The 26,404-nt window shown below is 34.3% G+C and overlaps 1 protein-coding gene across 3 annotated transcripts; it reads right to left on the reverse strand.

The window, feature by feature from the left end:
- Positions 1-26,404, reverse strand: LOC147409977 (plant UBX domain-containing protein 7-like). 3 transcript variants are annotated; one of them, XM_086432158.1, is made up of 10 exons: positions 26,082-26,404; positions 19,058-19,182; positions 17,584-17,700; positions 16,933-17,128; positions 15,503-15,580; positions 15,349-15,417; positions 3,975-4,118; positions 3,175-3,277; positions 1,075-1,352; positions 1-502 (listed from the first exon to the last, which is right to left on the reverse strand). In XM_086432158.1, the coding sequence occupies exons 1-10, from the start codon at positions 26,181-26,183 to the stop codon at positions 338-340; spliced, it is 1,377 nt and encodes a 458-aa protein (XP_086288284.1). In that variant the 5' UTR covers positions 26,184-26,404; the 3' UTR covers positions 1-337. The 3 variants fall into 3 exon arrangements, with proteins under 3 accessions (XP_086288284.1, XP_086288286.1, XP_086288285.1); XM_086432160.1 differs by having other exon boundaries at positions 1,075-1,346; positions 26,082-26,402; XM_086432159.1 differs by having other exon boundaries at positions 1,075-1,349; positions 26,082-26,401.

The raw sequence follows: 26,404 nt of genomic DNA on the forward strand, positions 1-26,404 counted from the left end.
TAAGTCTAAATCACCTAATTTTTTTTATAATTTGCCGAAGTTCACTTTACAAAGTCTGATACTTAAATGCAATGTTCAGCCAATTAAGTCAAAGAGAGGCTGTTGAAAGCAAACAGACACAGACACAGACAGACACTCCAACAAGAGTTGGTGTATATATAGATAGAGTAGTATATACATATTACATTAAACAGAAATTCATTCATTCCACCAAATCCCAGACTTCCAACTTAGATGAAAAAATAAAACAAACCAACCAAGAGGAGATAAATAAGCAGTGTGAGACCAAAACTCTTTCCCTGCAGATTCAACAAGTCAAAGATGAAGAAGCTTGTAATCATTCCCAAGTAACAGAGATCATGGAATTCGCGAGCCCAGATTCTTCAAAGGTTAGCTTGATCTCATAATCCAGACATTTTGATGCCCCTGGTATAGCTTGGGTTAGTCGAAATGGCCTCGACTCTGCTTCCTCAAGATGAGAGCTACAGAAGGACCAAAGCAACTGCAAAACCACCAAGCAGCACACATTAAAATGGGTTGGGTTCGGTCCAGATCTGAGTACATCCAGATCTAAACCATTTTGTTTTCACTAAATCCAAATCCGGCTCTGACCCTGCCGAATTACTTGATTCAGATTGGTCGGATTGGATAATTTCGGACCATTCAACATTTTTGTGCTATATTTCTTTTCTAATTGCTATTTTGAAATAATTTTCAAAGCAATATATCATTCGGATTTAGGCATCCATAGGGATGGATCTGTATCCGAGCCAGATTCAACTCAGATCAAGGGACATCAACCCATATTCGACCCATTTTTTTTTATTTGGGTCTACTAAATTCGATTGGGATCTCTTGGATTTTGTATAAAATCCGACCCATTTTATGCCCTACCTAGGGCAAGCTACCCAATAGCTGAAACTAAAAACTACTTTCTTTTTGACATTTACTTATAGGTATAAATCAAACATTTCTTCAGGAAGGAAATACATTGTTCTGAGATCGTTTTCCCAAGAAAAGATTTCTATATGAGAAGTTATATGCTTGCAAGAAAAAAATAATAATAAAACATACTTGTATTGGATCTGTCCGGAGAAAATTCCGCTGAAGCCTACGTCCATCAGGAAGACGGACCCCAACCCTGCAGAGGAGGTTTCTGTCGACCTTTGGTTCGTCAGGAAGAGGCGGATATGTAGGTTTCTTACTTGAACTCATTTCTGCCTCTTTATCAATGTTGGGTTCAGTTTTATCGGTAGTTGTTGTTGGATTAATGGGATCTTTTGTGGTCTCCATAGAAGCTGCCAACGCCAACTGCAACTCGTCATCTTCTTCGGTAGTTTCATCTGCTGCTGCATAATAACCCATCGAAATCAAGACCTTACATTTATCTCCCTTAAGATTCTGGATTCCTTACCAAAAGTAAGCCATTCAGACATTTGTTCTAGCCCCGAAGTGTACTACAATTCGAAAAATTATGGAACGTGCATTTCAAAACTACACTTGATAAGATGAGAAGTTTAGCCGACCCCATATTTTTAGGACAAGGCTTCGATGATGATAGGATTAGATGTTTTAGAAAGTACAGAGGATGAGTTCTCTCACCAACAATCGTCCTTTTACTCATCTGGGCCCCAAAATAATGTCATTTGGCGCTTGTGTAGCCACATGGATAATCATTTCAAGCTGATCTTGAGTGGAGTAATCTCATCACCGTGGAGATATTCCTCAGCAAAAAGCAGATTATTTGAGTAAAAGATATGGACCATTCAAAGAAAACTGGAGAAGTGTTCGTAGAATTAGAGATCAATGGCCAAAAGTACATGTGCTTCCATTCCAAAGTTCATGCACAAGCAGTTTTTAAGTCCACATCGGATAAGGTAAGAGATTTTAGAATGGGTCCCTCTAGTATCGAAATAAACCCCCCCCCCCCCCCCTCCCCAAAAAAAAAACCACACAGGATATTATTAGACTAAATTTGGCACATGTTCATGGTGCCAATAAGGAGATGATTCAACAGCTGATACCTCATGTTATAGGGATATTCTGGGTAATAGTGGTATTCTTGTAATTAGTCCATAGGACTCCGTGCCAAGGGCTTATCCAATCCTTTGAAGACAAACACATGGCAAAAGAAAAAAAAATGAATAAATTTATTTATTTAGTAAAATAATATACTAAGTTTCTGTTTTTTTTTTGTTCTAAAGTCGAGGAAAAGCAAAAGAATACCAAAACTATTGTATTCTCTAATTTATATAATTTTTTTGTGCTCCACGTTATTGAAATCGGCCTGGGGTCAATTCCCACCAGCCAATGAGTTACTGATTTCAATTGAAAACAGGCTTATCAATGTAAAAAAAAAAATTGATAGTCAAATCACGAATTTTAACTTAATCACAAAGCATACATAAAAAAGTGTAGCACTTTTATCTGAAGGGATGTAGACCAAATCATAAATAGTAAGATTAAAAAAAAAAAAGGTTCACATATCATCTACTTGGTGATGCATTGCATACTTAACTCAAAAAATAAAGAATAAAAAATAACAAACACAAACCCGGACTTAAATTATGTGTCCCACGTTGGTCAGGATAATCGGCCCTTACGATCTTTTACTTCTTCTTATGTGGCATTCATAAGGAGTTGGGTTCCACAAAGAAGAACCTGATCATACTTGTTTAACAAAAATAGTAATGCCCTTGTCATGGATTCTAAATTCAACTTAATCTAATAACATGAATATCCTCTTCTTTGCAACAGTCGGATGAATCCATATCACTTCTGGTGGGCATGCATACCAAATCGGTGACATATGAATGCTCATTTAGATGTTAGATTTCTTTAGTTATCCTTTCTACATCAGGCAAAATTGCTTCAGTTTTCCTGAGGCTAAATTACATATCAAGAGAGATTCTTTTAGAGATATTCTATTGCCACACTAACTTTTGCTAACGCCATCCCAATTCATATTTAAATCACCAAAGAATTAGCACACATCTTGGGGGTGCCGTTAGCAAAAGTTAGAGTGCCAATAGAAGCTCTCTTCTTTTAAATAGGCTCACTTTCCACCTATCCTGATTCACTTCTTTTGTTTTTATGGTCAAAGCAAACTCCATCCCACCATGTAGCATTGCATATCAGATGTTAAACTGAAGAAAATAGACAGAATTTAAATACCTTGTACTTTGTGAGTATGAGTTTGAGGACTTTCTCTTGGACGTTTATGAGGAAGAGCCACATGATGGTTCTTGGGGCCACCATCCATGAATGGTAGTAGATCCTAAACGACATAAAATGCTTTGATAATTAGAGAGGTTAGAACAAACCTTTAGCCAAAACTTAATTTTATATACAAATTTTGTAGCCCATTTTTTCCTACTCAAACTATAAAGTAGGCCATGATGAATTGATACAAACATAATATGAATAGCTTGATAGATGAAAATGTAGGGCTTAAAATGGGTCGGATACGGGCCGAATCCAAATATATCTATATCTAGATTTGATTTTTTAAATGGATCCGAATACATATCTGACTCAGATCTGACTAGACAAAACCATATCTGAATTATTTTGCTTTCACTTAATCCAGATCCACCCAACTGAATTGCTTGATTCAGGTCTGGTGGGTCAGATAATTCCAGACCTTTCAACATTTTTTCTACTATACTTCTTTGTTAATTGCTATACTATTTTATTTTACCATTATAATTCTTTTACTTTATCAAGGTTCATGTTATATTGAAGTGATAGAGAAGGATATTTTGAAAATCCTAAAATATAATGTTCAAAACATTATATTATTTGGATCTAGGTGGATATAAGGATGTATCCGTATCAGACCCTGGTCCGACTCAAATCAAGGACATCAAACCATATTCGATCCATTTTTTTATTCAAATCTCTCCAAAGGTCCAAACCCACTAAATTCGGATTTATGGCCTAATGAAAAGCAAGATATGAATTCTAATTAATACCTCCAGTAACCGCTCTGGTTGAATCATACCACTCCATGACCGCATTTTTTGCCCCGTGATGGGGTCTATGACAAGAACTACAGGGATAGAATCCAAGTTGTAGTAGGTGCAGACCTTTCTGCCTTCACTAGTATCATCATAAACCTATAGGTCATACAATTAAAAGATGAGAAAAATCATGTAAAACAAAAGATATGAAACCAATATTCATGTTGGTATTCTCCCTCTAATTCATGTGTGAACCACCTCTGTCCAACTCAGAAAATAGAAATTGAGAGTATATAACATGCATCCATTGAGCAAGACAATGCTGCCACTCCATATTCATCATTTCATCCACAATTTTGAGAAGCCCACAGACAGAAGTAAGAGATTTTAAGCATATGCCTCTCGAAAAACTATGGTCATCCATGAGCAAAGAAAGCCAGAGACACGAGCAAATCAGAAGAGCACTGATCAGATGTGCAACAAAACACTCAGCATCATACCATCAACTGAAGTGCATTACTTAAACAAACGAAACGTTATGCCATTAAAGAGCGAGGAAAACATATTAATCTATCAAAAAAGGGAAGGAAAAAAAAAAAAACAGAGATGTTATTGGCACCCCAGTTTTTACTTATTACACCCCAATTAAAAATAAAGAAAATAAATGAATGGTTGAGAATAAGAAAAAATTGGGGTGCTAGTAGAAACTCTTGTTTTATTTGCTAGATTTCTATTTTTGAGGTTAAGGATTTTATATGAGCAGAATCATAATTGTAAACAACTACTGAAATTTTTTGAACAGGTGTTATAATGTTTTGTAATGTTGAGATTATGGCCCTGCTTGTTATGCTTCAAATAATTTTCTGAAATCAATTTTACTGGTGCTTGGTTAGACAATGCAAATGATTTGCATTGCAAAAAATTTGCATGGATCACCTAAATTCTTAAGAAATTTCAACAAATGATTTGCGGCACAAAAAGTGCCTCAAATCATTTGCAAAATGAAATTTTTTATTGCAAAGATCAACCAATCACAAAAAAAGATTCACAAGAGATTTTCCAATGGTTATCAAGCAAATAGTAAACCATTCATTGCAAAACATTTGCAGTGCCAATCATTTGCAAATTCAAATGATTTTAGTGTACCAAGCAGGGCCTATAATTTGAACCAAACCTTTGTAATGTTTGAAGAGTGTGTTTTAATCTTTAATTGGGGTGTGATAAATAATTTAAGAAATGGGTGTGTAATATGTAAAAGTTGGGGTGCCAATAGAAGCTCTCAAAAACAGACAGCTGGTATTGCACAAAAAATATACAATGACATTAAATACTTAGAAGTGTACAGATAACCCCTGGGTATTAACATATTAAATCAAAAAAAGGGAAAATGCTTACCAATAGAATCCACACAATATACAAGTTATGACACAAGTACACTGGACTAGAGAAGATGACAGTCAAACTGAAATGAAGAACATGAAGGACCACTCTTGAGTCCTCCATGAACCTGATTGCCAAGTTTCTCTGCACATCTCACAGATGGCCCTCCCCATGGTCTGACCCATCCAGTGCAGCCCCAAGTACAAAATCCGATCAAACATTAACATGTCAGTCCTACTGAGCCTGAACACCAGTTTACCATGAGTGTTGCTTGTCAGACTCAGCGGATAAGGAAGCCACAGTATTGGCTCAGCATGTGGAGGTGTACACTGGTGAAGGGTTTGCAGAGAGGCTCAGGTGGCAACAGAGGAGCATACTCCGAACTCTCATTAAGTTTCTTGACCAGTTTGAACATAAAATAATTCATCTGATTGTTAGTGGTGGCTTGAGGGGGCCAAAAGATCCAGGTTTTATTGGCTTTTGTGGCCATTGGGCAGAACACTTTGATATTTTCATGGTTCACCCAAGGATTGGGTATTATACTTGCCTTGATGAGAGGCTTTTAAAGCTCAGTTTTATTCAGGGCCATAGTCACTAAGTCGGGGTTCAGTAATAAATCGGAAAGAGGAAAATTTAGTAAAATGAGGAAAAAAATTTTGAATAAAAATCGAGCTAGGGTTAAGGCTGTCTAATAGTTCCTACTAGGTAGTGTTTTCATATTATATCATTATCATCAAATACCTTATTAAACTACAATAATCAATCACCAAACCCCACATTGATATCATGCATGCATCCACAACAAGAAACCACGTACGAATAATAAAAAAGATCACAACCATGATTCCGAGCTAGGATTCATCAACAGGTCAAAAACATCAAAATCAATGGCATCCTCATTTGGATCCTTTTTATCTTATGCTTTATCAGTAAAATGGTCATCATTTTCTTTATCAAGGTCATATTCTCTTACTAGTGGATCGCTGTCATATTTCATTTTTTTTCCTATTTAATAAAAAAGTTGATTTAATCGCGAAATTCGTGATTTAATCGCGAAGTTTGTAAAGAGTCATGTGACTCTTGTCTTATTGAAAAGTTACAATTAACTCATGATTAAATCAATGATGGAAAAAAGCTACTTATGCGACTTCTATGAAAGATTCTTCAGAAAATGATTTTGTATCCATGTCAGTATTCAGTTAGCAACTTCTATCTTCCATATATCAATCTTCTTCTTTTTTGAAAAGTTATATATCAATCTTTTTTTTTAAGAATCTATGTCGTTATTGTTTAACAGAATTTTCAGGGTTGTTAAAAACAATCTTGGCGTGAACTTTCAAGCATTTGTAGTCTTTGTTCATTGTTGACCCTAATATTTGGGATAATAAGGCTTAAATGACGATGACTATTTTTGACATCTAAGCGGATTTTTGCCCCTTATTTCTTAGTTCAACTCCTTTCTTTCCTGATTTTTAAGTTTCTATTCACAATGAAGGAGACATCTAATTGGCAGTCAATCCAGTTGCACTGCTAAACCACCCAGTACTATTATGAAGTGAGATTGTTCTGATTAGAGTTCCTTATACAAAGATCATAAGAGGTTCTTCATGAGTTTCAATTTCTCCAAAGAAAATGATATGGACCTTCCCAAAGATTCCTATAATGCCCTAAAATGTATTACGTATCTCAAGGAACATACGTAATAAATTTTATGAAATTTAATTATTTTTAATCATAATTGTGTTGGGATAGTTTTTTAGCCAATCATGTATTGTTAGTTGGTTTAGAACTGTTGAGAAACATAGTTTTACGTGAGCTTGATTTGATGTTTAAGTTAGTTGATCCAAAAGGATATTTTAGAAGAATATTTATGAATATAAATAGCTAATTCATATTCCATTTTGTTAAACCTATTGAGAGAGTCAACTGATGCAGGACGGTGGGGGAGAAATAAAAAATGGGATTTAGGGAATTTGGTTTAGGACTGGGTAAACCCAACAGGTAAAATGAAAATTTTATTTCAATGATGACCACAATCCCAATGAAAATGGTTAAAGATCTGTAGGGTAAGGAAAGGACTAAGGGTTAAATATTTGGAAAAGAGATAAATAAAATACGGGTTAAAAAAATGGGGAAAGGAATCACACCAAGGGTTTTTTGGATTAAAAACCAAGAATGGTGGAGAACTCACTTCACTCCATGAAAGAAACTCATTATTTATTCATCAAAATCTTTGTTATCAATAAAAATAAACCCTAATACAATCTATATAAAGAAAATAAATCTAAGAATCTTAATTAAACTAAAATACCAAAAAATAAACCTAATTTTCGTAATTTTCTCTCCCCTAATTTTTAAACTCTAAAAAACTTAAATATAAGACAAATAAAAATTACTAAACTGCCCCTAAATATTATACTAGGACTATGGGCCAATAAAACATCAAAATAAATCCCAAAAACATAAAATTAAAACCTTAAAACAGAAATCTAAATAAAATCTAAAATCTACTCTCAAGATTTGATGTCTTCATCAATTCTCCTCGATTGGAAAGATTTCGCCACTGGCGAAATAAAATTGTGGTAATTATCATCATCGGTTGCGTTCCGCATTATCGACTCTTAAAGTTGTTTGTCTCTTGACTTTTAATTTAGGTGCTGATCGCTTCAAGAAGTGAAAGTAAATAAAAAGCTGGACTAGTTGAATAAAATTCAGGACATCGAGGTTTGAAGCTAAGAATTGAATCCAATGAGGTAGGGACCTTCCAATTTCTTAATTGTAGTCGTAGATTCATTTTAATAAAAAATTATTTTTTTATAAAATGAATGATGAATTATTTCAAAAATTTATGGTCAATATATGTATTTTGTCAAATTCATGCATGTTAGATTAGAGTTTTGATATGCCGATGTAATTATGTTACTTGGGATTTTGGTTCATAAAACCAACATGCAACATAATGTTTTAATTGTAAAAGTGTTTATTGTAAAATTGATTTTGAATGAAAACTAATCATTTTTCTTATTATTAAACTAAATGGAATAATAAGGCATGGTTCTGAGCTAATCGAGCATAGTCTATGATTATTTAAAAATAGAAATATTGTTGTGGTAAAAGAAAAGAAAAAGGGATTTTTGAAAGAATTTTAGAATGAAAAATTGTAACAAGTTTTTCAATGATTTTAATTAATTGAGTAGGAGAATTATTTTATGAAAGATTAGATATTTGATGTTCCTGTATTTCATTGTGAATTTAAAAAAATGATTTTATTAACTTTGTAAAGAAAAATAAAGTTTCAGATTGATGGGAAAAAAAGATTTTTAAAAGAGATTATAATTTATTTATAGTAAAGTCACACTAGAAATGTGATAACTTGTGATGTTATTGAAAACGTGATTCTCAGTTGAATGTGTATGTGGAGTGAGTACCCAATAGTAAAATGCTTCGACATACGTCGTGTAAGTCAAGAAAGTGAGATGTGAGATGAAAGAGAGATATGTGAGACTACTTCGATCCGAAGATCGTGTAAGACACAAGGGAAAAAAAAGAGTTAAAATGCTTCGGCTCATTGCTGTGTAAGACACGAAAAAAATGAAATAAAACGGGGAAAAAAAAAGAGAAGGAAGAGAGAATATAATGTTGAGTGATAGATTGGGTAATCAACTCACATACTTGGCTGTTATTTTTCGTTAATGTTTTTGAAAAAGAGAAAAGTTTTATGTTTTCAAAAAGAAAAAGTTTTATGCTTTGTAAGAAAAATGGAAGTTTTCATGTTTTGAAAAAATGAAAAAGAAAATTTTACTTCTATATTATATTAGTGATCTACTAAAGAAACTGTGAAAACCTACAAAGAATAATGTGTTGTGTAACTTCTGAAGCGACACGTTATTCTAGGATAACAATTGCGATGTCCGATTTCTTATGCAGTATGGGATGCATAAGAACTTAACATCACAATAGGAATCCGGAAATTTCCGTTCTATCTTTAATGGAAAATAAGATGTAAAGATAGTTGTATAAATGATAAGAGCTTTACCGAGGATTACATGCACGCCATTGGCATAGACAAAGATGACTAGTCAATGACTATTAATAGTCTATACTAGTCAAGAAAGAATGACCCACTTAATTGGCCCATTTCTTTAGGCCTTGGTCAATAGCCAACCTAAACCAAGAAATTAGTAACCCAAGAATGGTAGAAGCTGGCTATAGAATCAGGAACTAATGATAGGGTTCCACACCAGTGAAGTATTAGATCAGTCATTTATTGACTGAGATGTTCACATCAGTCATAGCCCTCAACTCTCTATGATAGTACTCTATCATTGTATGTTATGTTATGGGTTGACGTTGTATGTTAAGTATTTCATGCTTATGACAATATTTTATTTCACAATAATTGAAATCTTTTAAATGGATTTATGTTTTAATAAACCCACGTTGTTTACAAATGAATTTGTGTGATTAACTTGCATATTAGGACTATGATTTAGTAATAAGCGTTTCCAACTAGGTAACTGCCATGCTACTCGTCCTACCAATCATCTCAATTTTAGGAAGTTCCAATGATCGATGATCAACTTTAGGATGTTGTAATTTCAAGATCAGTAGGTTTGTGTGTTTTTAGTGTCGATAGATATGCCAATTTATGTTGAGAGAGTAGGTTAATATATTCTTAGCAGTATGTTCCAATATTTCCTTATGTTATACATAAATAAAGGGAATTGTGAGAATAATATCATTGTTTGAAATTATTGAGTTATGTCTTTATCACTACATGGGAAATGTCTTACAACTCGAGATTCTAACATTTAATCATGGGGATGCATGTTAGGATTTTGAGACGTGACAATTCCCTTTGATTAGTTTGGTGTAGGGTCAATGACTCAACAAGAAGATTCTCATCGATTTATGGTTCTCACTTCACAAATTCTCTCATAATCCCATTATCTTGGAGATGGTTGAGATGCTTAACCTACTGAAATGATTATGGGATACAAACATGGGTAAGAGTATTGGAGGAAAACATGCTCAACAAAAGAATTGTCGACGTAATTATGGTACTAGTGTGCACCTTTATTTTTTATAAATGGGCTCACTATCTGTCTTTGATTGGAGTGGATTGTTGTTTGTTGGGTACACTAAGAGGGGGTTTTGGAGAATGGCTTCAATTGTGGGCGAGCTTTTGCTTTTCAAAAAGGTTGATTTGGAGTCTTACTCCATTTGTAATTACTTGAGGTATTTGGAAGGAAAGAACTAGAACCTTCTAAAGAAGGGCACCTTCTAACCAAGAGATCAACATTTCAATTCTTGGGCATTTATTTTATTGGTGCAAAATCTTCAAAGAGTTCAAAGGGGTCTTCTTTGAGGATTTCCTAGTCTGATGGGAAAACGTCTATAGTATTTCAGAGCCTTGGCTCTTTGTTTTTTCTGTTTTTTGTTTTCTTTATTCTGGGTTGGTCACCTAGACCTTACCTTTTTGTTTGTTGTATTTACCCTTTATCTATCAAAAAATAATAATAATAATAATAATTTAGTGAACACCTCGTAGTTAAGAATCTTAATGAAAAAATATTATTATTTCATTAACCAATGGTCAGCATCTCATTAATAACGCCACACTTATTTTTAAGATAGGAGTGCTACAATCACTACAATGTATAAATAAAGAAGAATGAGAAGGACATCTAACACAAGAAATATTTAAAAGAAAAAAAATAAATAAAAGCTTAAGGGGATATATCTTATAATGTCTTAAAATATATTTCGTATCTCGAGGTGGTTGATTGTTATACCATGTGTATCTCTAAGAATTTGTAATAAATATTTAGAAATGATTTTACAAAAATATTGGGAGAGAAGAGTTAATAGAAATTAGCAAGTGCCTCGATAAACATGCATAAGTGGTTAACCAAACTATGAGCTTCTTATAAAAGAGATTTTAAAAAAATATGAGTACACAATTAGATTCGTATCAAAAAATAATCCAAAATGGATTATAAGTTTGCGTAAATCGGAGTCTCGAGCGTTAAGTTATTAACAAAAGAAAATAATTACATATATTGCCATTACATCCTTGATATCTTATAAATGCCAAATTTGATAGAGAAAACCAGATTTTCTCTTTCTTCTTCGTCTTTCTTCTCCAACGTAGAACACCCAAAACCCTAGACCTTCAAGTCATAATTTGAGTACCCTAGAGCGAGATTCAGAGTTTGCAAAGAAGAGAAAAAACTTCACCTCGTCAAGATCATCGATTTAAACCGGGGAGATTTCGTTAGGAACAAAATCTGAGTTTCAGGTTTCGAGCAAGGAGCATTGTTGGGAGTTGATATTGATGAAAACGTACCGTAAAAGAAGGAAAACATGTAGGAAATCTTCCCTACTACCTTTTAGTTGCTAGGTTTTGAAGAAACATAGATTTATCAAAATTATTTTGGTTGGATTTCTTATTTAGGGTTGGTTCACTTTATAAATCATGCATGTTTAGGTATTTGATTCAATAAATTTGCTTCCTTTTATGTTAAATGAGTTGTTTTTATATTTCCTTACAAGTTTTCAGAAAGAAAATGGATAAAACAAGTTTTGGCAAAGTTTTTAAAAAAAACCTGAGGAAATCCTGAAAAATGCAAGTTTCACCCCTTGGACCACTATTATAACAATTTGGAAACCACTATAATGGTCTGGTCACTAGAATAGCAATTTCAAAATCACTAAGTCAAAATCGTTATTTTCTCAAAACCTATGTCAAAATCGCCATATGACGAAATCGTTATTTTTTTATGCCAAACACGTTTTCAACACAATGTCAAACACATTCCAACATAATATCGAACACATCTAGCAACTTATTTTCATTAAAAACATTTAGCTTTAAGTTATTTAATGAAAATAAAGGAATACCCCCCATTTGGAAACATTGGAAATGATTTAAAAATCAAAATCTCAAAAGATCAAAATCTAAGTTTTTTGTTCGAATTAAGCTCCAAAAATTATATGACATCAAATCTCGTAATTAAGACTTCCATTTCCAAAAATCCGTCTTATGTTTGAAGAACTCTGAAAAATCAAATTTTCAACACTTGGCCAAATTTTCACAGCTTTAACTATTTATTGTTTTATCGTGTTTTACAAGCCTTTTCTACTCAATGAAGACCATCATATGGATTTAGTTGATATTATAGAATCTCAAATATTTCTAAAAAGAATGTAATTTGATATATATGTACTCAAACAAAACTATTTTGCTTATAAAAAACAGATCGTATAAAACCTAGAAAGAGTGATGCGTTGCTATATTTTCAGAAACACTTGTTAGTCCTCTACTCCTTAGTAGTATGGGATACTTTGGAAAGTAGTACAACCTGTGAGATCTGGGAGTTTCTCTTCTTTCCTGATGAACTTTTGCATGTAAAGACGATCATCTTTGTATAGTGCAAAGATAGTCGAGGTTCACGCGTATTGCCTCTTGATAGGTTTAGACACGAATCTCTTCTGGCTAGTTTGTCATTACTAAGAGTTTGTAGTCGTCAAACGGTCAATCTCACCGTTAGTTAGACTCAGTATTTGGTTCTTAGTCAACAACTAATCTGAACTGGACAAATAGTCACCCAATTATAGTATGCTAGATCGGCCACAAAATTAGATAAGAACGGTGGCATTCCACACCGGAGGTTAAGTATTAGGATATCGATTTTTCATAACTGAGTCGGTTATATCAATGTGTTCCTCAACTCTCTTATCGATTACAACACCGTGTTTATATTATGTATGTTTAATTTATCATGTGATGATAGACAAATATTTTACTTTAAAAATTCTGAAGCATGATAGAAATGACAAATCGATGACTATTACAAATGTTTCTTCTTTGCATTTAGTCTTTATTTGAATGCTATGTTATGATAAGCCTTGTATTTATTTAAATGTTCAACATGATTTATCATTGCATATTGTGACTAGATGTTAGAACGGTATATTTCCGGCTGAGTAACTCCCCATTACTCACCCTTCCATTCACCATTTTAGATTACTAGGCTATAGAAGAGCCAATGTATGAAAAAGAGTATTATGAAGAGGTCGATAAGGAGGATCATATTGACGAGCAACAACCTCCTGCAGTTTGAGACTTATTAAAGATTAGGATTTGTTTTCTATTATGTTTTGGAGAAACTTCATGTCTAGGCATTGTGTGTCGTCATATTCAATATAATTAATTTTTATGTCCCTATATAGTTTGGAAGATTATGTCTTTGAGGTTTATTTATGGATCTGAATTATGATTGATGTTAACTTCGCAACTCTGATTATTGGTTATTAGTATTATTTCCACTACGTAATAACAATTGAACAAATTATTGTCTATTATATATGTCATCATGGATTGGGTAGATAATCATGCCTTGAGAACTAGCAGATGAATCCTTGGGATTCGTGTTGGATTTGGGGGTGTGACATTTCCCATCCAATTATAGGAATTCTATGAGACCAATTCATCTTAAATAAACTACAAGAATTTTTTTAAAATAATATAGTAAAACTAGGCATGCTTTATAGATTTGAATGCTTGGTAATGAAACAACAAATTCAACGATGATAAATTAAGGGAAAGTAGATAGAGATGTCTGGTTATGTGCAAACAATGATTGATAATAGCCCTCGTTACAAGGAACATGAAAAATGAAAGTTTTAAAAGGGTAAGAAAATTACCAAAAAGGATGTTTGGGTTGTGGTAGTAAAAGAGTAGATCATATTAACATAGAATGTTGGTTTAAATTAGTTAGAGGGAGGAGTGAGATTCATTCAGCTGACTAAAAATTTTGGGATAAAGCTTGGATTATGATGATGATGATGAGGAACTAATCAGGAAAAAAAAGGATGAGGATGATTACGAATCTACGATACAATATATATATATATATATATATATATATGGTCGGCACCCTATGTTTTGCCATTCGTGTCTTTTCCTACATGGGTTAGAAGTTTTTGATCATCCTCACCAAAAATCAGCTAATTCGAAAACTTCTAACCCCATCAAAAATGGTTTCGAAAAAATGGACGGTCCACAATCATTCAACTTGTAAACATGGGGCTAGAAGTTTTGGAATGGACTGGTTTTTGGTGAGGATGATCTACTCATCATAGAAACCATCCTCACAAAAAATCAACCCATTACAAAACTTATAACCCATGTAAGACAAAATATGTAGGGCAAAACATAGGGTGCCAAACATTTCCATATATATATAATGTATATATTAAACATGCAAATCTAAGAAATTTATTTAAATAAGTCACTTTAGTCCTCAATATTATTGTATGCATTTAAAATAATACTAGGCATTGCATTATTAGACAACCATAAAGGGGTAACTGAAATGGTTTGGGCACGTACGATTACCAATGACACCACTAAAGAGTACTTTGGCTCATGTTAAACACACCAAAAGGCAAGATGAGGGTCGAAAATGACGTAGATTAAGGTAGTAAAAAAATGATTTGGAGACACATGCCTTGACAAAAGAGATAGCCCTAGATAGAGTTCAATGGAGAAATAGGATTTGTGATGACCCTAATTAGTTGGGACAAAACATATGAAGTTGATGAGGATAATGGCGATGGTGATTACGAACTATAAACACTAATAGCTGTTCCTCACCATAAACACTAATAAGTGTTTTCTTGTGTTACGAACCTGTATCCATATTAGATGACAAGGCAACAATGAACTGTCTCCAGTAACTGATTGCCCAAATTTTCTCTTAGTGCAAAAATAATCCCTAATACAGGCATTAAAAAACATTCATTTCTGTAATCAAAATTTATGAAAAAGCATTACATGCACTGAATCCAAGGTGCTGGATTGCAATGGAAATCATAGTACACACATAAAAAAAAGGTACAAACTTAAATAATAAAAACAAGTTAAAGTGCTAAATGGAAGGTTCAAAAATACAATAATGAAAATAACCAAGGCATCATTACAAAAGGTCACACTACAAACCTGCCAAAAGATGAAAGTACTACTGATAGTTTGAGCCACAGCTTCGTTTGACCATGTATCCCGGTTAAGCTTCACATGGAAAAATAAAAATTGAGCCAAACTCCCACAAATAACAAAAAAGTTCAAACTAATTGGAAAGGCACAAAAATACTACCATATGAGAGCTGAATTCCTTGGTGGACTGCAAGTTCACTAGAAGCCACCTGTCTTGGACTGAAGCTGCTTGCTTTGCCTACATTTGTGCGTAGTATGATAAGTAACAAAGTATTGGAATCAAATAGCCAAAAAACAAAAAAACACAAACACAAAAAACAAACAAACAAACAAAAAGGAAAGAAAGAAAGAAATGGGCGAAGGAAACCCCTCAAATTGATCCATGACCCACATTTTTAATTTCATTAAATGAATCAATTGAAAAACCGTTTATACCTAGATCAATTTTATAAAAAAAGGGGCAAAGATTTGTGGGTGAAATCGATAAGAGTCTACAACAACAACTACTTGTAACAGACTTCCAAAAACGGCACATCCTTTCCCTTTTCATATCTTCAAATTATCTCACAATTCTTCTAATTTTGGTAATATAAACCATAGGACAGATGCTTTATGCAAATATAGAGAAATGTTTACATTGACTTGGAAGGATAGACTAGTTTTTAGTGGGAAAAAAAATGGAATCTCAGCACAGAAAGTATATTCTATTCGAAAACAGAAGTAATGAAAAAAATTATTATTTTATTGGTATGACAATATTCGTGTTCACTACTGTTAATAGGTGTCACTCTATTGCTTGTTGAATATAAAAAATAAAAAAATAAAAACTGGACTTGAACCCACGGCCTCCAAGTTGAATTGCAATAAGTCAACCGAACTGCAGGTCCAAGGCCAGCCATATCAACTTTAACTAATATGTTCAGTTCTGTCTAAAGGCATCTCTTCTATTGAGTCCAATGTGCTCGTATCCACTCTCACTACCTAAATCTGTCTTTTTTGGTCTTCCTCTGCTATGTGAGAATCTTCGATTTGCACATTCCTTCTAACAAAGGCTGTTGTTGGTCTTCATAGACATGATCAAACACTTCTCAGTACCTCAATCCATGTCTTTCTTGGTCTTACTCTCACTCTAACAAAACCTTCAATTTGAATGTTCCTTCAAACTAGAGTTGTTATCAATCTTCAATTTTTTTTCTTTGAAAAGTATAAATTTATTAACTTTGAAAAGGAGGTCAAGTGGACCACCTAGATACAAGGAAACCAACCAATTCTGACCTCAACCCAAACAACACATAAGATGCCTCTTAAACAGTATATATCCAAAAGATGCAAGTTTGAACTCATAAAACAACTTGCAACAAACACACACACACACACACACAATAACCCTAAAAAGTCAGTAGCTATCTCCTAAGTGATTGCTCCTTCCCTTGAAATACTCTTACATTCAACACCGATATCGTATCCAATCCTGATGAAGATATCTCAAAGCATGGTCACATAAAACCATAAAGAACTATAACCACAATTGATAGTTGAAAAGGCAACCATGTGCTCACGGAAGGTTTATTTAAATGAAATACCCCTTACCTTTTCAAAGGGTCCATGATGCATCAAGGCAAACGGGGGACGATACAGGGAAGCAAGATTATCTCGCGAATTGTCTGTTGTAGATGCGACATTTTGCTCAGACTCCCAAATTCCAGGACGTTTCATCTCCTCGTCAAAATTACGAAATGCAACCAAAGAGCTTGCTTCATTTGATGGATATCCCATTCTTGAGGCTCTACAGTGAAATAAAGATAAAGAGAGTGCACCATTTAGTGACACGATGATAAACAAGGAAAAAAAACAAAGACATGACAATTAACAAAAGAGTCTACTACCACTAGAACACAGATGTGCATGTTAGGCAGCTATAATTTAAAGAATGTGAACCATAACAAGTCATTAATACTGTATTTTCATGAAGGATGGGAAGTGATTGCCAAGTCAACAAATATAGTTCTCAGAATATATCAAAGATGAATTAAAACCTAGACCATAACTAGATATACTTTCCAACAAGCCAATACTGTCAACGATGTATAATCTACAAATTCTCATGAAACCAACAGAAGAAAAAATAAACAACCCATTAAAAACAAAGAACAATACAAGCAACCAATTGCTGACTGAGCTTTAAAATCTATGGATCCCTCATAATTCAAATGATATGCCACATAAAGGACTGAACCACACCTATATAACAGAGCATCATCGTATAAAGCCTCTCTTTTCACTGGTAAAGGAGCCCGTACTTCTTCACTTCCATCATCTTGTCCGACATCTTCGATTCTAGTTTCCTCTTCCTGTTCACTAAATTAAGGTAGAGAAGCTAATTTTAGAAAGAAAACAAAAATTGTAGTCAAAAGCACTAGACAACACATAGTTAATATGGGTCCGTCAGGTGAGGAGATAATGAGGTGAAGCCCAAGTAAAAAATTTATTTGTTTATTCGTAAACTTATTTCTTGAGAATTAAAGAATAACAATAACATGCCAAATAAAATAGAAAAAGTAATAAATCACATAGGCATATATATGTAACAAAAAAAAAGATTATCATTTATGTTACTTCTTATGCTAACCGCTAGCCCATCTTTACCTATCAAAAAAAAAAAAGATGTAAATACCTATTGTCATTCTTTTTTGTAGACGACGAACAGAAACCAATAAAGAGAGGATGATACCAAAAAACAAAAAAAAATAGAATTACAAAAGGAAAGGGAACAGCAAGATAGGAATGATTCTATGTTCTACAGATACATCTTTCTTCCTAAAGCAAGAAAGAGATTGAGTGGCAATTGTTCTTTAGTTATATAATATCCCTCTCCAAGGAAAACAAATTGAAAGAAGCCAGAAGAACCAGAAGAATAAGAGAAACTAAAGTAGAGGAAGAGAGGGATGGGGGTTGTGGAGGATTATTTTAGTGTTACTGAAACAGACCTTATCCCAAGAACAGAAACAAGAGAATAAGAGAGGAGCTAGGGAGAGTGGATTGCTTCTGCACTACACAGATAGCCCCTCTACTATAAACAAACAGATGGAGAGATGATTATTTTTGTATTGCACATAGTCCCCCTTAGCATAGAAAAATAAGAAGGTTACCTTAGCAACTAGGCCTTCAAAACCTGTTAATCAAGGCTCAAAACATGAATGAAGTAGACAAATCGATTAAAAATAATCTATTAGGACCATTTATAATTCAGTTTATAAGAGGTTCACTTGTGTATAGAAGACATACTATATTAAGTTGCATGCAATGCCTTAAACAAAGCATCAACGCCTGGGTACGCCTAAACGACCAACAGATGGTTAGCTGATATTATGAGAGAGCTGCTACTGGCACCCAACTTTTACTTATTACACCCCAATTAAAAATAAAGAAAATAAATGAATGATAGAGAATGAATACAAGTTGGGGTGCCAATAGAAGCTCTCTCTTGTCTTTTTGCTAGATTTCTGCTTTTTGGGTTTAACATTTCATATGAGCCTAATCATAATTGTAAACAACTACTGAAATTGTTTGAACAAGTGTTATAATGTTTTAGAATGTTGAGATTATAATTTGAGCCAAACCTTTGTAATGTTTGAAAAGTGTGTTTTAATCTTTAATTGGGTTGTCAAAAATAATTTAAGAAACATTTCAAAAGCCAACATTTTCTTAGACTTACCCTGACTTTTGAGTAGGCAATGCTGGAGCATCTACTTGTGGAGAGTAAGAAGATGATGCTAAACCTCCAGCTTCATTCCCAACATAGAACAACTGAATGGCTTCTTCAAGCTTCCAACTTGTCGCCTATCACCAACCCATTCCATCATGAAGTTTTAGAATAATGAAAATTATTATAGCAGTACATTCAAGAACCAATAAGAAAAATAAATTGTTCCTTTTACCTATTAAGCAAGTAAGGGAAAAAAATACATAAAAGATAATTAAAAAAAAATTCAACCTAAGAGGATTTGTCCCTGTGGCAGATGCTTGTATATCGCACCTATTCATCCACTTTGATTGCCCATGATACCAAGTTACCAACCCTAGGATAGGCCATAGCCATTATTTTAAAAGGCTCTCATCTCAAGAAAAATGCCTTAACACCTCAGAGCAAAGAATCAAAAATTTTCCTTGAAGCTTAAGCCTAACTTAAAATATAAGAAGTTTATACCTTTATCAGACAAGGGTAGTGCCTCTACCTTGAGGCTTATGCCTCGATAAGCCACAAAAACAAGAATTCTTTTTTATGATAAGTATAAAAATTTTATAAATATCAAAAGGATAAAATAAAGGAGGCTGAGATGGCCCCATAAAAGAAGCTAAAAGGCAGAAAAAGAAAACAGACAAAGCCAACAAAGAGCTATGCTATAAGGTACACAGTTGATCCCATCTAAAAATAAAGTCCTCAAAAGAAACTCCAATGAAGTCCTTATTTAACTTTGCCCAAAGAAACATCAACCCCAAGATCTCCATAGGGGTGCAACTTGGTCCGGTTCAAACCGAGAACCGAACCAAACCGATAGCTTTGAGTTGGTTTGGTTCTGTTTGGAACAAGTTGCAGTTCGGTTCTGGGTTTAGAAAATGGAGAACCGATCAATTTGGTTAGGTCCTGGTTCAAGGCTTCTATAGAACCAAACCAAACCGAGAACCAAACCTTACAAATAAATAAATAAATTTATTCAATTATATGAATTATTTTAGGAGTTAGGACATAGATGAATGATTTCTTTAAGAATAAATTAATGATTTTATTTTTATAAATAGATTAATGATTTATTATACAATTTTTTTATATTAAAAATATGACGTTTCCAACTAAGTTTATAGGATATTGGTAACCCACAGAACCGAGCCGACCTTAGTTTGGTTTGGGTTGGTTTGGTTCTATTGGCATTTCGGTTCTGGTTCTAAGTTAGTGGAACCAACCTGTGTTGGTTCAGTTCTGATTTAGCCACAAACCGAATTGAGTTGCACCCCTACTTGGAACACCCTATTATTTCTCTCTTTCCAAAGACCCCAAGCAATGGCCAATAGCCCCCAGGAACCTTTTTCTATGCAAGAAAATATTTAAAGTCCAACTTTCTATCAACATGTGGAAAGTTTTAGGAAAAACACAACTCATATAAAACAATGAGAGAGAAAAAGACCAAATACCCCGAGAGAAAAAACAATGAACAAGAGTATGATCCACAGATTCTCCGTCACTCATACAAAAACATGAATTCTTAAATTCTATTTCCATTTTTTTTTAACTTAACCCCCATTTTCAAATGATCATTCATAGTACAAGAACTTACTTAAAGCATATTTGGGGAAGAACCTTCCACTCCCCAAATTCACTTAGAGATGTTTTTCCCTAACCCTACCCTACTAAGCCATCCCCATATTTTCCCAAGATTTGTCCCCAATCCTCTAAATATTGTTAAGTCCAAATTTGTAATTGGCAAGTTTTGTGATTGGCCATGTATGCGTGTGTATCTGTCTCAGTTACTTCAGTCATTGATTGAAGACTAATAACAAACTGTTCAAGCCATTTGTATCACACCATCATAAGGTGGTAATTGACTTAGATACCTTTAAATAATCCTAGGTGGATTAGATTAATTTGGATCAAAAAGTGTCTAAAAAAACTCAAGACAATTATTAAATTTAGATGAATTTCAATCAATCGATCATACTTGTTGATCAAATGAAGTGGTGATAAGGACATCACGAGCATACCCTTCAAACTATTCCAAAGGAGGAAAAGAACTTAGATCATTCTCACTGGGTCATCATATTTCATGTTTTTATTTAGTTTATGTTTAGGAGAGTATTTTAGGGTTTAGGATGAGTATTTTGGGTTATTTTCTTGTTTTATTTGCATATGGTGTTAGCATAGGTGCTTAAGGGCAATTTGGTAACTTTATAATGAGTTTTCATATGCTGAAAATTCCAGGGAAATATAGTTACAAGATTGGGACATAGATGGTATTTTATTTTATTTAAGTTGTTTAAATTTTATTTACAACCATTAGATCTTACTATATTTGTTGGATGATTGAGATTAGATTTAGGGTTTAGAGAACATTATAAATACTTGTTTATTGTTGTAATTTTCTTCAATGATGAATAAAAATAAAATTTGAGCTTTGATCTTCCCAACAATGGGTGTAGTGTGAGACCATTTTGGAGTGAGTCCAAAAAAACATTCATTTTCTCTATCAAGATACGTATTTATTATTTTCTTAACATCTTCTTTCTCACTTTCTTTTTTTAATTTTCTATTTTGACAACCCTAGCCAATCCATTCTATAACCCAAAACTTCATCAAAATTCCTTCATCCATTGAAGCCTAACCCTAATACCCATAAAAACCCAACCTAACACTTCCCTACTCAAACCGCATGGCTTCAAACCACCTTAACAACCACCCAAAACCTAATCACCTTCCGTTTTTAGCCTACAACTTCTCCAAACCCTTTTTTTTAATTTGTTATCCAAAAAATTAGTACTACTTATTTCGTTTTTTTTTTTTTTTTTTTTTTTAATTGAAATTGAACTATGAAATTTATTTTGAGCATCTAACTGAAACCCTAGGCTAAAAGAAGAGTTATCTTCCATTGAAACCTATTATTAGTACTTGAATTGCCATTATTGTGAAATTGTAACCAACCTCAAGATTATTTTATTATCGCTTGGATTCTCTTACATATCTATGAATGTATGAGCTCACGATTTATGTTTACATTACTTATAGTAATTAAGTCTGATCTCAGATTCATCATCATAAGATAACATTCATGGTCGTGCGTCAACTTTGGTATCAGAGCCTAGGTTTAGCTTAGAATTTTTGTCATCAAGCATTTAGATTAGCATTCATATAGATTACATTGTGCATTGCATTAACTTCTAGAAAACCATAATCTTAAGTGCATATGTCCACTCGTAGTATTAAGGGTGACCACCTCGAGATGGATCTCACTGAGCTTACCCGAGCAGTAGCAGCATTTTCAAACTGTGTGGCTCAAAATGTCACTGATATCAATGCTTGCTTGACCGCTTTGGAGTTTGCCTTACAAAACAACCCCGATTTCTTAGATGACATTGAGATCCATATTGGAAGTCAAGGTAGACGTCCAAATTTAGGTAAAGGTGGAGAACAAGGTGGATTACCTTTTTTTTATCGACATGTTGAGGTTCGGGATCCTCATAATCCCGATGATAGAGTTATGCGTAGTGTCAAGATTGAGGCCCCAAACTTTTATGGACGACTTGACCCAAAGGCCTTTCTTGATTGATTATCAAACATGGACCACTTTTTTTAGTAGCATGAGATGTCTAAAGATCGTAGAGTAAGATTTGCCAAGATGAAATTAGTGGACCAAGCCAAACTCTATCGGACTAACATTGAACGCAGAATTGAGAGATGATGAGTATAACATTGTATATCAGGCAAAGATGAAATAGAAGCTCAAGGAGAAATATCTTCCCATACCCTATCAAGAGAGACTTCTAGACCAATGACAAACCCGTCGCCAAGGATCTATGATTGTCAATGAATACATTCGCAAAATTTGTTGAATACATGATGCGATGCGATGTCAATGAAATCCCCGTGTGACTCTCTATAGATTTAGGATGGGCTTATGCCTTCAGCTCCAAAAGATAGCACCTTAGATCATGCCTATCGAATGGTCAAGTGTTAGAGAGGTATTTGAAACCGCAAGTAATCAATCGATATGAACCTCGTACCCGAGGCTTTCAACCTAATGCTCCTAGAGCTAGACCTAACCCAGGAAATCCGCCACCTAGGAATCATACATGCACTACTTCCAATGTCAGAGATGACAAAGGAAATAGTTGGTGAGCATCAGTGAGGGAACAACAAAAAAAAATGTTACGAGTGCCATGGTTATGGACACCATGCATACCGATGCCCCTATAGGTCCGTCCTATCACAGATGATTGGCGCAAGACTTCTATCTTCCATACTTACACTAAGTGTGGGGAAAGAACTGTAAAGTCATTATAGATAACGGGAGTTGCACAAACATTGTATCAGCTTATACCATATCCCGCTTAGGCTTAACCCATGTACCCCACCCCCAACCTTACAGAGTCGCATGGGTAGATACATCATCTGTCCCAGTTTCCCAGAGGTATCAAGTCCTTGTTCAGTTTTCATCTTACAAAAAGGCCTTGTGGTGTCAAGTCCTCATGCAGCTTATACCATGGATGTAGGTAAAATCATTCTTGGTAGACCATGGTTGTACGACAACGATGTAACCATCTTTGGTCATTCCAATTCATCTTCTTTCACTCACGAGGACAAGAAAATCATACTCAACCCTTTGCCGCCCAAATCTCCTGTGGAAAAGGACAAAAATACCATAATGGAGGTTAGTCAAGGGCTAAAGTCAAAATCTCTCCACATCATAGAAGCGAAAGAGTTTGAGAAAGAGATGAAGGATGAGACTATCATCTATGCATTGTTCACAAAAGAGGCCTCCCCTGACTCAACTATGGAGATTCCTGAACAAGTGGAGTTCATGCTTATAGAATTTCAAGGTGTCTTTCATGATGATCTTCCAAAAGAGCTTCCCCCAATGTGTGATATCAAACATGCAATTGATCTCATCCCCGAAATGACTCTTCCAAATTTTCTACACTACAGAATGAACACTACTGAGCAAGAAGAATTAAAGAAGCAAATTGATGAGCTTCTAAAAAAAGGGTTCACCAGAGAGAGTATGAATCCATGTGTTGTCCGAACCCTCCTCTCACCTATAATGGATGGCTCTTGCCGAATGTGTATGGATAGCAAGGCAATCAACAAGATTACCATAAAGTATAGGTTTCCAATACCGAGGCTTAACGATATGTTGGATATCATGGCAGGTGCCACTATCTTTTCAAAGATAGATCTTAAAAGTGGTTACCATCAAATTTGCATATGTCCAACAGATGAGTTAAAAACCACCTTCAAAACAAAAGATGGTTTGTATGAGTGATTAGTCATGCCCTATGGGCTAACTAATGCCCCGAGTACCTTTATGAGGGTTATGACGCAGGTGTTGAGACTCTTTATAGGTAAGTTCTTGGTGATTTACTTTGACAACATTTTGATTTACAACCTCTTAGAAGAAACAAAAAATCCTATACCACTTGAGACAAGTCTGCAATGTTCTTAGGAAAGAGCAACTCTATGTTAACCACAAGAAGTGCCCGTTCATAGCCAATCAAGTTAGCTTCTTAGGTTTCATAGTTTCTTCTAACGGGGTATCTACAGATTCCGAGAAAGTCAAAATCATGGAATGGCATGAACCACAAAACATTCATGAGGTCCATAGCTTTCATGGTCTAGCTACATTTTATAGACGGTTCATCAAAAGATTCAATTCCATTATGTCCCCCATTAAAGATTGCATACAAAAAGGGGAATTCAAATGGACGAATGCCGCAATTAAGGCATTTAAGGAGATCAAGTCAAGGATAATTGAAGCTCCTATCATGCGCCTCCCTGACTTTTCAAAAGTCTTTTAAGTAGCTTGTGATGCTTCAGGGATAGGTATTGGTGAAGTCTTGACCCAGGAAAATCACTTGATTTCATACTTTAGCGAGAAACTAAATGACACAAAACAAAAATACTCCACCTATGAAAAAGAATTCTATGTGGTAGTCTAGTCCTTAAGATATTGGAGACATTATCTATTGCCGCAAGAATTCATTTTGTTCTCAGATCACGAGACTCTGAGATATCTTAGCTTCCAAAAGAAATTAACCCACCCAAGTCATGCCAAGTGGGTTGAATTTCTCCAAGAGTACACATTTGTACTTAAGCACAAATTAAATATTGAATTTAGGGTTTTAATTGAGGGTGACTATAAATAATAATGTTCTATGAATCTAAGATATCCTTTGATAACATTCTCTAAGGACTTTGGGAGTTCTACATACTTCTCCAGAGATCATCCAAGCTTAAGACTTATCAAAAAAGATCATCCAAGTTTAATGCTTGACGATTCAATGTTCCAATAGATTTAACGTTCATGAAATACTAATTGGAACATTGAATCAATCAACCACAAAAGCATTTTTTTGCACTTGCTTGTCGATTCGTGCACGTGAGATCCATTGGACAATGGATTTGCGTGATTCATACAACTAGGTGATTTGTGGAATCAGATCATGAAGGATTCCTATTACCCAAATCACCTCAATCATTTCGAAGGATCCTTTCAATATGATTAATTTCCCATTAAAGAGCATTGAAGCTCTTAAAAATTGCTTGGTGTAATCAAGATTTAAAGTCATGTCTCAAGACAATGTTTCAATCAAGAGAAAAACTGATACTGTCTCTACCTGTCGACCAAAACATTCCAATATTTTTCCACGGGTGCAATAATGTAGTAGCATTGTAACACTACTATCAACATCAGTGGTAGCATCCCTGCACCGCCATTAAGCAACATTGCCAAGAATCTTAAAATTATGAGTCAAAAGTGACAGTCATCAAACTCAATCCGTGTACACATCAGTGTACCCAAAGTTTGTTAGTTCCCACATAAAGAATCTACGATGTTTGAAGATCGATAGGAACAGAATCTCAAACAATTTTAAAGATCTGTTTGTTTAATAAAAATCATTCACTAAAATTAAAAATGCACTAAATAAGACATAAATCAATTACTATATTTGAAGAAAATTTATATCTGACTGACCTGTAAGAACTGGTTTGCAGTCTCGGCTGATTGACCAACAGCGATTTCAAGGAACGACGAAACCATATTCTGTTTCTCCATGGGCGTTAAAACGCTCTCCATCTGAATCGAAGAGAAATCCAAAAATTCCTAGAAAATTTATCGATTTGAGCTAAAAAAAGATAAAAGATTTTAGGAGAAAAACGTAATCTAGGGTTAGGTCATCCAGACGGAAAATAGAGATTTTTAGTCTGTCTCTCTACCTCCCGGGGTTTATGTGTCGATGATACCCCTGCGATTGTACAAATTTACGCGATCCGTACAGTAGAGAGAGGCATTTATTG

The sequence above is a fragment of the Akebia trifoliata genome, chromosome 2 (genome assembly GCF_017979445.1).
Source record: "Akebia trifoliata isolate Shusen 1 chromosome 2, ASM1797944v1, whole genome shotgun sequence".
Taxonomy (NCBI): domain Eukaryota; kingdom Viridiplantae; phylum Streptophyta; class Magnoliopsida; order Ranunculales; family Lardizabalaceae; genus Akebia; species Akebia trifoliata.